This window comes from Melospiza georgiana, chromosome 5 (genome assembly GCF_028018845.1).
Source record: "Melospiza georgiana isolate bMelGeo1 chromosome 5, bMelGeo1.pri, whole genome shotgun sequence".
Taxonomy (NCBI): Eukaryota; Metazoa; Chordata; class Aves; order Passeriformes; family Passerellidae; genus Melospiza; species Melospiza georgiana.
The window spans coordinates 15,064,550-15,083,013 of NC_080434.1; the positions used below are offsets into that span (position 1 = coordinate 15,064,550).

General features: G+C 39.1%; 1 protein-coding gene across 2 annotated transcripts in view; it reads left to right on the plus strand.

Annotated features, from left to right (window-relative positions):
* Window positions 1-16,015, plus strand: part of FBXW7 (F-box and WD repeat domain containing 7) — a 176,667-nt gene extending 160,652 nt beyond the window's left edge. For both annotated transcript variants that reach the window (XM_058024351.1, XM_058024352.1), the window contains 7 exons: window positions 293-416; window positions 2,281-2,417; window positions 4,081-4,194; window positions 7,244-7,425; window positions 8,473-8,698; window positions 12,721-12,931; window positions 13,965-16,015. In XM_058024351.1, coding sequence (XP_057880334.1) covers window positions 293-416; window positions 2,281-2,417; window positions 4,081-4,194; window positions 7,244-7,425; window positions 8,473-8,698; window positions 12,721-12,931; window positions 13,965-14,233 — 1,263 coding nt within the window. In that variant the 3' untranslated portion in view covers window positions 14,234-16,015. The remainder of the gene's footprint in view (window positions 1-292; window positions 417-2,280; window positions 2,418-4,080; window positions 4,195-7,243; window positions 7,426-8,472; window positions 8,699-12,720; window positions 12,932-13,964) is intronic.
* The last annotated feature ends 2,449 nt before the right edge of the window (window positions 16,016-18,464 follow it).

Here is an 18,464-nt window from a genome sequence, read left to right on the forward strand (position 1 = left end):
GCTTACATTTTTTAAAAAAAGTAGTAATTATTTCAGCTGACACCTATTTTCTTGCAAATGCAAGAATCATTTTGTGATATGATCTGCAAGGATTTAGTTACTTACGATGATTGTTATATTTCCACATGCCCACAGGAATAAACTGGAGTCTGTTAAATTTCAGAGATTGTTTAATAATTTATCGTTCCAATTTTCTGTATTTCAGCCCCTGATGTGTGATAGTAAATGGAGTTATTTCACTTTTCTCTTCAAAAGCAGTACAGAAAATACACTTTCTTCTTATTTTTTACAGCTGGCACTGTATGTGCTGTCATTCCTGGAACCCAGGGACCTTCTGCAGGCAGCCCAGACTTGTCGTTACTGGAGAATTCTGGCTGAAGATAATCTTCTCTGGAGAGAGAAGTGCAAAGAGGAAGGTAAGGCTGAGCAAAATGATGGATGTAATGGTCAAAGTGTTGCCATCATAAAAAGTGCAGTTCATTTATATAATAAGCTTAAAGTTTTACGAAAGCAATTAGTGTGACTTTAGATTTAGTGCTAGTTATGCTTTAAGCTACGTGGTATGGTATCTCTGTTGAAAGCAGGGAATAGAAATAATCCGTGGAGTGCTGGAGTTTAGGCGTGAATATCTTGTTTATAAAGTATGCTAGTTGCATGTTTTTAGAATACACTTGGGATTGCTTTTTGAGGATTGTGTTTATTCAAAATGCTACCAAAAGAAATAACAGCTGAGGTGTAAAAATGATAGGAGTATAGCCTGGCAGTTGTAGCATGGAGGAAAAACTGTTTCAGTGCCTGGTAGAAGGGCTGCTGTAATTTCACGTCACTTGTAGCATAATTAAGGCAGTGATGGCACATGGTAGTGGGAGAAGGTGCTAAAAGGTTTTCTTGGAGAGGGACACACAGTCCATTAGCCACATGGATATTATCCTGCTCATGCCAATTCAAGAAGATATGGTGCTCCAGCACTGATATGAATGGGCAAAAAAAAGGCTCCCATGAAAGTAGCCGTGTATTTGTGCACGTGGAGAATGCAAGCTCTTATTTTTAAGGATAATTATAGGAACAAGAAGTCTCTTTGGGCCAGGAGGGAAGGCAGGGGGTAGAAGACTGCATACATGTGATCCCAGAGCAGTCTCATCGTGGACACAGGACCCTGTCCATACTGCTGTGGATTATGGAGACAAGGCCTTCTGAGGGGTTGATGCAAAGGCTTCAAAAAACAAAACAATGTCAGTTGTAGCTGGCTATTTGTGAGGGCACCTAATATGCTTTCTTTTATGATGGAAAGCAGGTGTCTGACCTCCTAAATCTTCTCTACAGATTCTTCTCTTAAAAATTTCAGTGAAAATGCATTAAAAGGACAGAGTGATAAAAAGAAGGTTGAGAGGGGAATGAGCTTACATTTGTGAGATTACAAGTAAGACTAAATACATCCAGGTAGGAGAGCACAGGCAAGCAGGCCAGCATTGCAGCCTGCTTAGCCTCAGTGAGCTGCTCAGTAACACGAAGGAGCCCTTAATTCAAGGTTGCAGGCAGAGACAGAGCTAAAGGCAGAAGAGTGAAATCCACATACTGGCAAGACACAAGACTCCTGCCAGTAATGAAATGCAGTGGAGAGAAGAGTTGCATAGAAAAGAGAGCAGGGTGAGAGAATTGTAAAAAAAGCTGTATCTGTAGTAGCAAGGGTAAAACAAAGCTCTGCTGCTTAAGTGTCAAGTCAGAAAGGGCATAGCTATACTTAAATTCCAGCCAAGAGAGGACAATGCCAAAAGCACTCAGCCTTTCAGATCGAGAAAGTAATTAAAAGCTCACTAATACCAGGAGTCACAGTGAACTTAAAGGTAATGAAGATGGGTGACCAGAGTGGAGAACCACAGACAGAAAGGTTGACTTCTCAGACTGTTCCAGAATAAGCATGTAAGTGGTTAAGGAGGTTTTTGGACAGTACCAATTTGTAAAAGGCAATATTCTGCTGCATTGCCTCAGAAAGGGGAATCCAAACCCGAGCTACGAGGTTGCCAGCAAGGAATGATGAACTAGAGCATTTTCAGTTGTGATTATGGTAATGATTATGCTGAACTGACAAGGACAGAGAGCGTATAAATCTCTGAGGAGCAGGATGGTGTCACTGAGACACAAATGTTGGCATGCAGGAGATTGTTACATTTCTGCCATATTTTAATGTCAGGGGTCACTGTAAAGGTTTGGGAGGGAAAGTGTTTTCTGTGGGGTGGCCTCATCTCTTCCCCTCCCCCCCTTTTTTAAATTCCATTTTAGGGATTGATGAACCATTGCATATCAAGAGGAGGAAAGTAATAAAACCAGGCTTTATACACAGTCCGTGGAAAAGCGCCTACATCAGACAGCACAGGATTGATACCAACTGGCGGCGAGGAGAGCTGAAATCGCCCAAGGTGAGGTTCTGAGCTCTGTGCACGGGGCCGTGAACAAAGCAGGAGCAGCTCGTGCCTTGGCCTCTTTCCTTTGGACAAACAAGACTATCCATGCACAAAAAGCAGTGAATTGCTGCTACAGAAAAAAATAATTTGTGTTTTAGCCCACCCTGGATTTAAATTATATTTTGACCACCGTTTTGGCAATGTGTTACACTTCATACTGCAGAACCCTTTCACTGCTCTTCTAAGAATTCCTGTTCAATTTTGGGAATCCTTGTAAATATGCCAGTCTCTTTGAGGCAGGTAATCATGGAAAATTGATTTGAAATACTTATATTTAAATATACAGACATGTATATTGTACATATATAGGTGTATATGTATGTATTGGTAGAGTTGGGTCATGTTGCAACCTAAAATACTCCACGACTGTTCTGTGATTAATTCATGCTTTATTTTAAAATATATTCTTCTAAACTGAGCAGCACAAGACAATAACTTCATTCTGTGTTAAGATGTCTGTGGGGTTTTCTAAATGTTAAAATTATTTTAATGACATTGATATTTATCATTGCAACCTTTCCAAATGAAGACATGAAGCAATATTTCAAACCTTTTGTAAATAAAATAGCAACTCTCTAATCAAACCTGATTATGAGCGAGCAGCCAGAAATGTCAAGAAAACCCATATTCATGGCTTTTTAAGGTTTTAAGGCAATTTACCTGTTTTCTTAATTAAAAATAACAAAATAAAATATGAACAAAAGAATTCCCTTGGAAAACCTATGGCTATATCCTGCTGTTTATTTGGCCGTGACTTATCTACATCTCTGGCAACGGTTTTGTATTTCTTGCGTTGATATGCCACATCAAGTTATCTTGGAATTATTATTAAAATTACAGCCTCTGGCTTTATCCAAATGCCATTTCATTTCAACAAACATCTTAAAAAATGTTTGGATATCTTAAATAAAAAATTCTTCATCCTATATATTCTGTTGAGGATTTTTTTTTTTTTGCTGTATTGCAATAAGATATACAAAATTACAGTTTTTCCAAAATCAAGCACTGAAAATCCCACCTCTATAAAGCAACATTCCAGTCCACATTCCCAGCACATGGAATTGTTGCTTTTGTTTGCATTTAATTGAGTTGATGGTTTTCCAGTTTTTGACTTTGGTGCTGACTGGCATTTAACAAAATACAATGCTTGGCTGATAAGGGAAAAAAATAGATGTAGTCAGCCTTGACCACTGAAATACAAATACACAGCAAATAATCAGCCCATCCTTTTCATTCAAGATTGAAACAAAAGGTAACAGTAAATTGAAAATCAACTGAAAAATAAAGAGATGGAATAACTGCAGAGGAATAGAGCAGTGTCCAGTTACTAATTCAGCCCACTTTTGTTAGTGCTTTTTCCTGGTACTTTCAGGAGGCTTGCAGTAGCTGTAGTTGCCTGATAAGCAATGCATCATCACTCCACGGAAGGAGGGAAACACCTTCTTTGGTCCCAGCTGGCGGTAAATTAGACTTGACACGCGGGATTAAGGGGCCTTATTATTACTGAAGCAACTCTAGCATTTTGAAATTTATGAATCAGAAGAGCACTTTGTTTCTCCTGCTTCTCTAATCTCCTGCATTAAATTGTGACTGTTGCTTTTGTGCTCTTGGTTGCCAGGTGCTCAAGGGCCACGATGACCACGTGATCACGTGCCTGCAGTTCTGCGGGAACCGCATCGTGAGCGGCTCCGACGACAACACGCTCAAAGTGTGGTCAGCAGTGACAGGCAAGGTGAGGTGCCTGCTCTGCTGCATTCCCTGGGAAGTGAGCACCGGGAGGGCACTGGCACCGCAAAAGGGCTGCTGGGCCATCAGACCGCGCTGCAGGGTGGCCTTGGGTGCTCTGGGGCAGGAACGGGGAGATGTTACCGGATAAACATGTGGGTTGCCTTTTCCCACACAGAAACTCCTCCAGTTCAAAAAAGACACCTTGATGTGAAATTGCAATGCTGCTCATGTTACCACTGGCATATATCCTTGTTCTCTTGGCAATTCTGCTATTCTTGTGGAGTCGATTGTGACATGGATTTTAAAGAATTTGGACAGAAACATTACTTTATCTTCCTTAAAGCTTAACTTAGGCTGCATCTACCCCTCTGGATCTCTTTTTCTCACTTATCTTCTAGCATTCGTTCTATTGTTTTCAAGTTTTTGCAATGGAGTGTTCATTTTACTGGCTCAGATTTCAAATACAGAGTTTGTTTTTCTTTCCAAGCTTTTATATTGCTGAGCCACAAAAAAAAAATAAAAAATTAACTTGCTTTAGGTTTAAATATTTCCTATTAAATTAGATCCAGCTCAGGCAGGAATTTAATAAGCTTCAATAATTTAATTCTGGCTTAGAGGAGCAAAACAATATGTGCAATCAAAAAGACAGTTCTGAGCATTTCAGTCATGTTAGAACATCACAGCTACTCAGCCCACAGTTTTTTTTTCTGAGGTGACTGACTGACCAAGGGTGTAGAAAAGGCCTTGGGGAAACAGTACGTTTTCCTTTTAGACTGGTATTGTGTGCACTTAGCTTGGATTTAATGGTATAGATAACAACAGGACAGCTGCTGAGGATAACGTGTTTAAGATGTAAAAGGTATCCACTTCATAATGTGGAAGCTGAATGTATTCAGCATTTGTCATTGCATGCCCAGAAGAACCTTGAAGGGATTGCTAATCCTGCTGTGGGTAAGAATAAAATTAAGAGCCATAGGCAGCCTCACCCTGCTGCTGTTGGCTTCCCTACAACAAGCTGTCTAATGAGGGATCCCATAATGAAATGTGTGTCTATTTTAATTGAAAAGGGCAACCTAAACACAAATGAAAAATACTTTCTTTGTACATACCACACTCCCAAAAGCAAAATGTTCCCTTAAATATATCAAATTAAGCACAGTGGCATGACTTAACAATTACTGTTCAGTAATTTTTTGAAAGTAATTGCAAAACCTAGTGTGGCCATTTACCCCAAACCTTTAAGAGGGCCAGAAATAGTGTCTGCATGCTGTATCAGCCCTCATGCTTACTGAAGCTGAAGAATTAATAAAATAAAGAAACCCTAAAGGTTGGTTTGTGCAAATGAACATGACTAAATAATTCCCTTGACAGATGTGAATCCTAAAATAAGGATTCTGTGTTCTTGCTGCTTTAACAGGATGATTTCTTAAAATATGAGCACATTGGATGAAATAAGAAAAAAGAGAACTGGAGACATGAACATCAGCTATGAACTGAAAAAGATGGATTTGATAGCAGTGAATTAAGCCAGGAGCCAGTAATTGCAGAAAACTGGTTAAAAATTGTTAAAGAACAGTAGAACAAAAAAGCAAATTATTTTCAAGGATGCTAGAAAGAACAGGATATTAACAACAGGAATTACTATACTGTTACTGATGCAGAAAAAATACTTTGGAAGAAAATTCATGTGATGGAAATACAGCATGCAGTGATAATAGAACATTTCAGCAGAAACTCATGCTTACTACAGAAGTTGTGGTTTTTCCTATTAGAGTTGATCCAGATAATCTGTGTTTGATTTTTTTTTTCCTGAAGTAACTTTTGGCTTAATATTAGTGCATTAAAGGTATGATCACAAGGAGAAGATCCAGGACAGTTAGGAGGCCAAAATGCATCAATGTTTAAATGGAGTAAACTGAAAGACTGGGTATTTAGGATACACTATCTCAGATAAAAAATATTGGACTGCATCAAGAGGAGTCAACTAACAGTTAAAGGAAGGCCACGGCAATTAATGCCACTTAGCATTAGATTACAGAAAAAGAGATCCTCAAACTGCCTTGACCTCTTTTCTCATGCAGTTACAGGTTTGACTGATAAAAATAATAGTGCAGAAGTAGATGGCTGTGTGCACTGAAAGACTCTATCCCCATGACAGAACCGAAGAAAATAGAATAATGCAAAAATCAACATGGCACATATTTAAATGGGTTAGAAAATGGGTAATTATAGAGATCATGTTGTTAAAGTAAATGCAGAATCTTCATGGAGTATCTTTCTAGAGGAGTCTTGCAAGGATCTTTCCTTGTCTGTACTAATTAGCATTTATTGCTGCCTGGTGGGAAAGCATATATAGTCATTACTTGTAGGGAAAGCAGCCTGGGAGACAGAGACGAGCCATTGTTCCGGGCCGACAGGGGTTTTGTAGAGGAAGGTGTGAGCAAACACTGTCTGTACATGGTGAGAAATCATGTCATGCATTTGGGATCAGAGAAGGGAGGCTGTGCTTATGTAGTGTGGGATTCTCTCCTGGGCAACAGGAAAGTCTGAAAAAGGTCTGAAACATGGTTTTGCAGGAGGGATGCTGTAGCTGTGGTTTACAGAGAGCAGTGTTTCTTGGATAAATAGACAGAAAAATACAGCAAAAATATATGGTTTATAGATTGGTGGTTAAACTACCAAGTGTGTGCTCTCTCCTCTTCTAACACACTTCAAAAAGCTATTGGAAATCCTGCAGTGACTCAGAAAAATGCCAGGAATATGACTCAGGGCTGCAAAACATGTCCTTGTATTGAGAAATGTGGAAAGACGGCTTAGTTTGTCAAGGGAAAGATTACAAGAAAAATTCCTTGTAGTTGAAGTACCAACAGTTGAGAGAGAAATTTGATGAATATTTTTTAAAAAGGGGAATTTTTTTGTTAGATCAGAAAGAAGTTTCCAGGGGTCTCCTGGCTCTTGCTATGAGAGCCGACTCTTACCTCCAAGATTGCTTTATCTTAAAGTATCCGTTCCTCTGTGTCAAAAGGGTAACTAAAGAAAATGTTTCTTTTCAGTGTTTGAGAACACTGGTTGGGCACACAGGAGGAGTGTGGTCATCACAGATGAGGGACAATATCATCATCAGTGGCTCCACAGACAGAACGTTGAAAGTCTGGAACGCTGAGACCGGGGAGTGCATCCACACGCTGTACGGACACACCTCCACCGTGCGCTGCATGCACCTCCACGAGAAAAGGTGAGTGAGCCTTGCTGCCTGCAGAGCTCCAGCCACAGCCTGGCCCAGCATTGTACACTCCTGCTCACAGAAAGTGCTCCTGAAACCTGGGGACCTCATCCAGCGCCCAGTGAAACACAAACCAGGCAAAACATACATCAACACAAGGGAGGAGATGATTAATAGGTGCAGAAGCATGAGAATACTAAATGAAGAACTGGAAATTGAGTCATGTACTTCAAAAAGTCACAGTCTGCATTATTTCAAAGCTAATTCTTTGTTACACCATGATCCAGTCTCCCACACAGAATAATTTCTTCTTTTGTCAATGCTACAGACTTTTACTCATTTTACCAAATAATCGTCTAAGTATTTCACTGCCGTATTTTATTTACATTTTAACTGATTATAACATAATTTTTGCAATAATCAAGTCTTGATTCAACAAACATTAGCTGAGCTCTGTTATTTGGCTGTAGTATGGAGTTGTTGACAGATTGTTGGTTGCATTTCTTATTTTTTGAAGACTGATGAGGTTTTTCTATATAAATTCCATTGATGTTCGTTCCATCTCATTTCTGTTATTGCCTAAAAAACCTTATAGAAGTATAAACTGAAAAAAAAAATCAAGCAGAATAGCTGTTACGTTACTAAAAGTGAAATTTTGTAAGATCTTTGTTTATTTGTTATAATTAGTCAATTTGATTATTAAAACAGGATGCCTGTAGCACTGGCTGGAGCTCACCATGTTCATAGGTAGATACAACAGCCAACAGAATTTCTCATGGCATTGTTCAGGAATGAAGAGCCTTTTTAAATGTTGATTGCTAATTATATCAATCAGACAGATCCTGAGGAGGTGAGTAGAGAAAGGAAGAAGGGCCCTCCAGTCATTTGAGACCCCATTACAGTGTCACACCAGGCCAGAACTTCGGTGGCTGCTGCACCAACTCTATCTAATGATCTAATGTCCCCAGTTAAACCTCAGAAGCCATGTGTAGCCAAGTTTGACTGCTGTGGTGCTTCCATGTCCAGTGCTGAGCGCAGGAGGGGCTCTCGTTGCTGCAGGGTGGTCAGTGGCTCTCGCGACGCGACGCTGCGAGTGTGGGACATAGAGACGGGCCAGTGCTTGCACGTCCTGATGGGCCACGTCGCCGCAGTTCGGTGCGTTCAGTATGATGGCAGAAGGGTTGTAAGTGGTGCATATGATTTTATGGTCAAAGTGTGGGATCCAGAGACAGAGACCTGTCTGCACACACTGCAAGGGCATACTAACAGAGTCTACTCGTTACAGGTATGTGCTTTTTATCTGCTGCTTTAGTTTCCTTAAGTAATGTTTAAAGTCAGTTTATTTCATTATTATTAAGTTGTGGGTACCTAGTACAGAATTATACAGACCACAAGCATACAGAGGCATCTGTAATAACCCCTCTTTCATTTTGTTACGCTAGTTATGCGTTGTCTTTATTTAAACTTCTTTAGAGTAGCATTTTTTTAAAGGAGCCAGTACAATAAAGCCCAGGTCTCTATACCAGCAAGTAATGTTGTTGTGGATTGATGGGTTGTTTGGTTGAGATTTTGTTTTTTTTCAAATCTTGCATGTATTTTGGAATTATGTTTTTGCTTTCCTCAAGAATTCCAAACTTACTGTTTTGAATAAATCAGAGGATATAGGAATTGACACTGTGCCAAAACCCCTATTGGATTAATGTTCTGGTTTATGGAGTTCTGTTTATCCTCATTTTCTAGTCCCATCTTCCAATTCTAAACTATAATTCAGAGTAAGGCTGAACCTAAAATTTTAATGATCCTATGTAAATCTCTAGCTTTCTGCTTCCTCTCCTCTAAGTACAGGCCAGATATACAAGTGTGAGATTGTTTCAACAGCAACATGTTAATGGAGGTGCAAATTATTATGGTGCTACTTTGTGGCATCTCTCTGTTGCCCACCAGTTACCCACAAAACTGGCAAAGATACACACAGAGCTCATGTCTTGGGTCTTCTTACCTTTACTAACCCAAAACATCATCTTGTTCATTCATGGAGTCAAAGCATCACTTCCAGGCATTGAAAGGCAAAAGAAATTAATTTCATGCTTGTGCCTGTTCACACCACAGTCTGGCAGGACTTGAAAAAGAAATCAACAAAGACAGTTCAAAATTGGGAAATGGCATTCAGCATGTAACTGCTCTGGTTTGTGACTCAGAAAGTGAAGCTCGGTGCTAGAGACATTTTTCATAAAGTATTTCATATCTCCCCATAATATATTAAATATGAACAAAGTTCCTAATTGGTTTCCTTTCCCAAAAATATGTAGCAAAATCTATCAAAAACTCCAGCCCTTCTCTTACATTCATATGCTGAGGAGTGTTCTCTAGACAAGCAGAAAGCAAGTTAAAAATGCTCTACTACCTACCTACCTACCTCACAAACATAGTCTGAGGATTTATTTTGTGTGGGGCAGTTTGGGAACAGAGGTTTTTCTGCCTTGTCTTCACCACTGGCTCTTGTTTTGGCTTACAAATATTTATGTCTAGCTGATGCTGTAGTAATAATGGATCAAATGACTGGGTTATGTTGCACATCAATATGTTCTGAAACAAAGGGGAAGGGGGTCAGGGAGGGCAAGCTGGAGGCTACAGGTGCTTAAGGTTTGGAGCAGAGATTCTTTAAAATTGCTTAATGGCTCCTGTCTTTCAGCCTGAAGTAGCCCCAAATAGCAGAACTCCCATAAATAGAATAATCAGATGGAATAAGCCAGTCCTCCAGGGCAGGTTCTATATCTCCATATTTCTCCATGTGTAGACCTAATATTTTCCAGAGATCCTTATGCAGCAGTTGAAGACCACTAACCATGCATAAGAAAGAGTTTTCTTACTCTTTCTTACGTGCCTTTGCAGTAACCCTCAGATTTTCAAGGTTCATGGATAACTCTCTGATCCAAACCATTGTTTGTTTCACTGCAGCACCATCAATTCCTCTGCATGCCCAGCCTTAAACTTTCTTTCTGAATACCTTATGAACAGAGAACACAATTACTTAAAGGGGATTCAAAAGAATTCAAAATTTGTTACATCAATCAGGTTTAATTCTTTTTAGGATAGAAAAATATTTTCTAGTGTTCCTAAGTCTGTTGGGCTATCTGACAGTCCTTGTCTTTTTATCTGAAGTCAGATTATTTTCCATCCTCTTTTGAAAGCAGGAGACCCAAAAGAGGGTCCAGTCAGAGTCTTATCAATGCTTGCTAGAAGTGAAAGGACATTTTCTTATGCCTTCCATTCAGATACCAGAGGGTCTTTTTTAGTGTATTTTCACCAGGAATGCAGTGCATACAGCAGATAAGCAGTCTGTGTGCCAGTCACTCTTCATTCTTTTGAATCTAGATGCCATGCCCAACCATGTCTGACTGCAGAGATCTAAGATACTAATTTTCTGCAGGTCTTGTAAGAAGCAGCAGCCCCAGATAGTCTAGTTCCCTTAACTGGGTTTGGTCCTTGCCTTATCAGGTACCAGTCAGTCCACATGGACAAGTAGTGTCAGATTGCCTTAAATATAACCAAGATTCCTGTCCAGCCTCCCTTCTCCCAGGCTGCAGCTGTACCTTCATTCATTCCCTGCCAAGTTCAGATCCTCACACTTTTCACTTGACTTCTACACTCTTTGCCTTTGGTCAGTTCTACTGTTTCAAATGTCACTCAAATCCTGATGAAAATAGTAAATGCCAGACCTCTCTAAAACTCTTTCTGGTATCTCTGATAGTACTCTGAACAAAGTAATAGTATCCCTGCCTCAAATTTGTCTCCCTCTTTGTGAAAATACAACCAAGACATTTGTTGTTTCACATGGTTTTTTACTCTCTCATGGAAAAAAAATCATATTGGTTAAGACGATTTTCCCACAAATCTGTGTTTGCTGCTACTTACCACATTTACAAAGGGCTAAAAAGTTCCTTGTGGAAATTGAAGTTAGGCTGATTGATCCATAATTCCCCTATCCCATCATCTTCAATAAAGGAGGGAATTGTAATTGTCGTCTGAAACTTGTCTATCTTCCATGGTTCTCAAAGATAGCAGCAGATGTCTCTGAGACTGTCTTAAAACAACTTGCCTTATGTGATTTTGTTCCCCCATTCTAGCAAAAGCTTGTACTCATTTGTCATTGGCATTAGGGCTGTGAGCCTCCGCTCACATGGCTGAGGACTGAGACAAAAAGAAGTTAAATAGCTGGCCTCAATCAGTGTGTCCTTCCCACTAAGGATAAATGAGGGCTTTTTTGGCCTTCCTCTTGGTGTGGTTTTGTTTTATTTTGTTATGTTTTTGGTTGGGACTTTTTTACACAATAGTGAAATGGCTCTTGCTAGTTTTATCTTGTGTTGTGCCCTGCCTTTCTGGTTTTGTCCCAGTGTGCTCTTTTATACACATCTATTGATCTAGTTTCTACTTTTTGTACAATTCCTTGTGGTTCAGCCAAGTGGGTCTCAGTAATTTACAATACTTCCTATCTTCCTTTCACACAGGATAGTTTGTGTCTTTAAGAAACTGCCAGCTGTCCTGAACTCTTCTTCCCCTCAGAGAATAGATGCATAAAATCCTCATGGGAAGGAAGTCTAGGGTTTTTTAAGTATTCCTTCTTGAAGCCCACTGGTTTAAATCTATTGGTTTTTTTCCTTTTTTTGAGAATTCTGGACTCTTATATCATTGTCACTATAGCTCAAGCTATTTTCCACCTTTCTGTTCTACATGGTCAGTCCTCTTAGTCAAAAGAATTTAATTTCTTAGCCTGTAGGCTTTCCCTACAATGATGGAAAGTTACACTTCCTTATTGTACACAATTAGGGTTACAAAAAGCTAAATTCCAGATTTTTCAATTACATTCATGTTGTCACTTTTGTGTAGATAATTTTGGAGTAACGTTGTTGTTTTTCTCCTGCTTAAACTCCCTTGGATTGTACAAAGCAGGGTTGGCTTTTTAACAACTCCTTTAGGAAAAGTACTTTCTCTTACTGTTGTACACTGCAGGTTAGTCAGAATCTGCTGTGTTTAAAGGAGATGTATTGCATTTCAAAGACCAGTGGCTCAGAGTCTCTTTTCAAACCATGTCCCTCAAGAGCCCACATGTCTTGAACAGAAAATTGCACTGACCATGAGGCACCTCCTGTGGTATCAAATGTGCCCATCTCTACTGAGTTCTTACTTTGTACTGCAGTTTCTGAATATATATAGTATCTAACCTTGCATTTAGTGAATTAAATGCTTAATAGCCTTCTTTGTAAGGTCCTAATATAATTGTATGTAATAGATTTACCTTTCTTGTAGTTTGATGGTATCCATGTGGTGAGTGGATCTCTTGACACTTCCATCCGAGTTTGGGATGTGGAGACAGGCAACTGCATTCACACTCTGACAGGCCACCAGTCACTCACAAGTGGAATGGAACTCAAGGACAATATACTTGTGTCTGGGAATGCTGATTCTACAGTCAAAATCTGGGACATTAAAACAGGACAATGTTTACAGACATTGCAAGGTAAGTTTAAACTACCTTCATGTCAATCAAGCAGCCTACAGTGATCTGTACTGCAGATTTTACATTAAAAAACTTTAAAATAATTACGTACAAAGAAACAAGCACTGGCCACTTAAATATTTTTCTGATGACAGCTGTATGATCTTTTTCTGAACTAGAAGAACAAAATGTATTTAATCTAATCTATTCAAATCACTTGCCTATTATGAAAGGCAGATGGTCTGGACTGATAGCAATTTGCTATGGGTATATTAGCCTAATAAGCCACAGAAATACGTAGGAAATTACATCTCAAAATAGACAGTCTATGTATTTATTTAGGGGTCACTTGAATGTTTCAAAGCCTACAGTTTAATTGGATCAGGAGGCAAAGTACACTGTCTGTTGCAATAAATCAAGAGATGCAAGTGGAAGATGTTTTCTTTATTTCAGTAAAAAGAAAGATTTTTTTTCTCCATGTTGACAGTTACCACTTAGGCATCATGCACACAAACACAGGCTTGTGTTTCTCCCCACAAGAAAGGTCTTATGTCATTTTCATGTATCATGTACAGCAGTGCTGGCTGGAGCAGAAAATTAAATTTCCCTGTAAAGCAAACTCTGCTGCTTTAACATATATATTTATATGTCAGCATGTAACTGTCAGTATTTACTGATGGAGTAATCTCATAATAACACCTCAAAGGATGTTGGAGACAAACTGTTACAGCAGTCACCTCATTGAGGATGATTAAGTTCATTTTCATGGATGTCCAGTGTGCCCAGCTGCCAACATACAGCACAACGAGATCACTGAAACAAAGAAGAAGATACTGGGGAATTTTTTATATCTGCTTTCACTTTTTGAAAGCATGGCAAGGCTTCTGCACCTTTTAATATACAAAACCAGGAGTTAAAGCAGATAGTTCTCTAATAGTTCTAATAGATGGAAAGAGCTGTATGCAAATAGCAAGGTGTTTATTCTAGATGCAGCACTGCCTGACATTGCTTTCTAATTAATTACAAACAGAAATGTTTTTGTTTACCCTTACAGGTCCCAACAAGCATCAGAGTGCTGTGACCTGTTTACAGTTCAACAAGAACTTTGTAATTACCAGCTCAGATGATGGGACTGTAAAACTTTGGGACTTGAAAACGGGTGAATTTATCCGAAATCTAGTCACATTGGAGAGCGGGGGAAGCGGAGGCGTCGTGTGGCGAATCAGAGCTTCCAACACAAAGCTGGTGTGTGCAGTCGGGAGCCGCAACGGGACTGAGGAAACAAAGCTGCTGGTGTTGGACTTTGACGTCGATATGAAGTGAAGGGCAGAAAGATGAATTTGTCCAAACGTGTAGACGATGTTCTCCTTTCCCTCCCCCCTGAAAAAAAAAGAAAAAAGAAAAAAAAGAAAAAGGAAAAAAATCCCTTGTCCTTGGTGGTGCAGGATGTTGCCTTGGGGCAACAGATCCTAAAGACCTACAGACTACGAAGGAGAAGACAAAGATGACAAACTATAACTGACAAGAGAGGCTTTTGCTGTCTCGTCACATAAAAAGGCTACACTTTTGACCGGGGCAGCTTTGCAAAAATCCAACTTTAGAAATGAAACCAGGTGCAATTAATTTCTTTACTTTCCTCCAAATGCACCTTGAGCAATTTGGAGTGAAAAAAAAAAAAAAAGTTACAATTGTTGTTAACAGGTTATTTTACCACAAAGATGTTGAGACGAGCTGCACGGGCGAGCCCGCTCGCGCCCCCCTGGGTCAGCCCGGTCCCGGCAGCCCCTCCGAGCAACGCGCTGTCCCCAGCCCCGCTCCGAGCCGGGGGTTGGACCGGACTCCCCCCAAGGTCCCTTCCAACCTCCACCAGCAGTCACTGGCTGACTTTCAAAAACTAGAGAGCATCTGCAATGAGAAAAAACAAACAAAAACAAAGAGTCCATTCCTGGTGTGGAAAAGCTAAAATATTACTGTGAATTGTTTTGTACAGTTTTATCAGAGCTTTTTCTTTTTTTTCTTTATTCCTCTTTTCCTTTTTTTTTTTGCCAACCATTGCCAATGTCAATCACAGTATTAGCCTCTGTTTAATCTATTTACTGTTGCTTCCATCTACACTCTTCAATGCATAAGTTGCTCTGAGGTGGCAAGTTGTCCTGGATTTTGAGAGTCCTCTGATGGATTTAATTCGCAATGCTGGTGCTAGAAGTAGGTCTTCAATTACGGGATTGTTGTCCCACCCCTGTACTGTATTCCCAGTGGCCAAACTTATTTATGCTGCTAAATGAAAGAAAGAAAAGCAAATTATTTTTTTTTATTTTTTTTTCTGCTGTGACGTTTTAGTCCCAGACTGAATTCCAAATTTGCTCTAGTTTGGTTACAGAAAAAGACTTTTTGCCACTGAAACTTGAGCCAACTGTGCCTCTAAGAGGCTGAGAGTGGAAGAGTTTCAGACAATTAAGAGTGAAGTTTGCCTGCAAATAAAGAATTGAGTGTGTGTGCAAAGCTTATTTTCTTTTTTCTGGGCAAAAATTAAAACACATTCCTTGGAACAAAGCTATTGCAGCCTGTTCTGTGGGGAAATTTTTCTTTGTGAGGGCTGTGGTGAATGGAATGAACATACATTAAAAAAAAAAACTGACAAAATTTTTAAAAAATATTATAAAATACAAAAATTAAAATAAAGTTGCTGGTCAGTCTTAGTGTTTTACAGTATTTGAGAAAAAAACAACTGTTACAGTTATTGTTGGGAGGAACTGACAGAGCAAAAACTTAAGTTTTTGTAAAGATGTCACATGCAAACAAAATGAGAAAAGAAAGAGTCAAATGGTTTGCCTCATTCTCCAAGAGCCACAACTCAAGCTGAACTGTGAAAGTGGTTTAACACTGTATCCTAGGCGATCTTTTTTCCTCCTTTTTTTTTTTGTTTTTGTTTTATTTATAGTCTGATTTAAAACAATCAGATTCCAGTTGGTTAATTTTAGTTATGTAACAACCTGACATGATGGAGGAAAACAACCTTTAAAGGGATTGTGTCTATGGTTTGATTCACTTAGAAATTTTATTTTCTTATAACTTAAGTGCAATAAAATGTGTTTTTTCATGTTAGTATGTCTTTTTTTTTTTTACATTTTTTTGTTTTCTAGTTGTTAATTTATTATTATGTATCCTGTGAGGGGTAAAGCAGGTCGAGTTGCTCATCTTACTGGTAGATGCTAAAATATGTCTTGGGACTTCTTATATAACCCTTCCACAAACAGGTGTGTGAGTGTCCTCTCCTTCAGTTGCCATGTAGGATTTGTCACGTGGGTCTGGACAAACATGGGGGAAAAACATTTGCTTTTCTCACGAGGAACGTGTCAGGACCTTGCTCTTGGGGGGAGGCAGCTATAAAAAGCTGCCAAAGTACGTAAAACTTCTTCCGATAGCATCTCGTTACTGCATCTTAAATTGAAACCTGATGTTTATTATTTATGGATTTTAATCAGTTGATTGCAGTTGACAGCAAAGAATAAATCCATAAATACAACCAAAATCAAAGTTAGGATTGTAGGAGAGCCTGAAATAAAGCTTCAGAACAAATATTAAAATAACATCATTCCACATCAGTCCAACAGCAGTTTAATCAGGGCCCTGAAACCAAGGTAAGTCATCATCTCTCAGAAACTTAGCACTTGAGTGTCAGGTTCTGTCTCAAATCTCCTTGACCAAAATCATTGTTTTCTTCTGCGTAAGCTTTTCTTTCAGGGCATAGCATTTGCTTGTTTGTGACAGTTTTCCCCTGTAGAAAGCTGTCATTAAAAAAAAAACAACCCAAACCAAAACAGTAGAAGAGAAAATGCATGGATGGAAAGGAAAAATATTTATATACTTACACATCTATGACTATGTGCAAACAAAATTTAATTCCAATCCCTACATTATGCAAAACATGCAATGGTGAAGGATCATGCTTCCATCTGGCCTCTAGAGATTAAAAAGCCATCCGAACTGACTGAGCAGCTCCAAATTGCAAAAATCTGTTCCTTGGGTTGGTGCTTAAGGAAAAAAAGCTTGCAGCAAGCACTGACAATATAAAAGCTGTGATTGCCTATTGTTTATGTAAAAGCAATTAAAGAGTTAATCCTTTCCTCTAATGGCAGTGAAAGACTGCCAGGACATTGCATGGTTGTGCTGAGAGTGCAGGCCGAGCCCCCCGATGGCAGAAGGGGCCCCAGTGTGGGCTGAGGCACTTGTGAGAGGGGATGGAAATAGAAGGGTAGAACCATGAATATTTAATGCAATGAGCAGAGCAATAGCTTTTAAGATTATGTAATTTTCTTCCATGATTTGTAGAAATTGCAACAACATGTTTTCAGTGAGGGAAGGCACTGGCCTGATGGAGCAGGAGGATGAGAGGTTTCTGAGTAACATTGTGCTGGAGGGCAGGAATTCAAATCTGGGTGGAAGAGGGAGCTGACAGAAGAGGCAAACTAACAAATCCAGGTGCACAAGTTAGTTCAAGTACATTTTAAGCAGCCAATATGGCCAGGAGGAAAATGTGCTTAACCAAAACTGAGAAGTTTTCCTGTTAACAGTGTAGGTCCAGCAGTATCTAAATGTTCAAATTAATACAGAAAAAGAAACTTGTTAAGCAAACCATATTTCAGATTCCTTCATCACAGATTTGGGTTCAAATAAACTATTGGCTGCCAAGATATGTCAAGACTGTCACATTAAATACAAAAAACAACACAGTACCTAAAAATATTTTTAGAAAATCTTTTCCCATTCAATGAAACAACTTTACAAAATTAATTGTGTTAGTGCTTTAAGGACTTCTAATTTTGTGAAGTCTGTTTAGGTTTGTAGGAGTTGTTTATGAGCTATCTGAACACAGCTCAACAAGCAGAAATTTTGTGATTTAAGTGACAGAACTTCAAAGATGGGCCTGTAGTAAACACATTACATGTAAGAAACTGTTTGAGCAGTTTCTTTTTACACCCCCCTTTTGTTGATGTACTTACCATAATATAGCTCACAATATGAACTCTTCTTTGGCAGCACATGCTCCAAGTAGACTGCTGAGGAGACGTCTTCCTTCCATGTAATTAGATTTTGATTTTAAGGTGGGTGGAGTGTTTGGGGCTTTTTTAAAATAAAAACATTTAAGAATATTTGTATAAGACTATAACATCTTTATACTCTCAATACACAGGCACATCTTGAATCCAGTGGCTTAGTCATCATGGGCTATGTCAAAATACTGCAGTTATACTAGGGAGATAACTGCAGTGGTGTTTCTGGCATTTCTGCTCTCTTCTTTTCATGCTGACTCCCCATTTTCTTGTAGTTTTAGTCCTAGAAAGAGCTTCTTTATTTTCTCCTGTATGTGAAACCACATCAACAACATTAAGGTGTTTTTTTAGTGTTGTAATTTTTAATGGGCCTTGATCCAACAGTAAGTCAGCACTAGTATTGCCACTTCCTCCAAGAGCCTGTTCCTGTGGTCTCAATTTACTTGTTCAAGAGATAGGACCGGACGTTTAACAGCTGTGTCTACACCAATTTTTAGTTC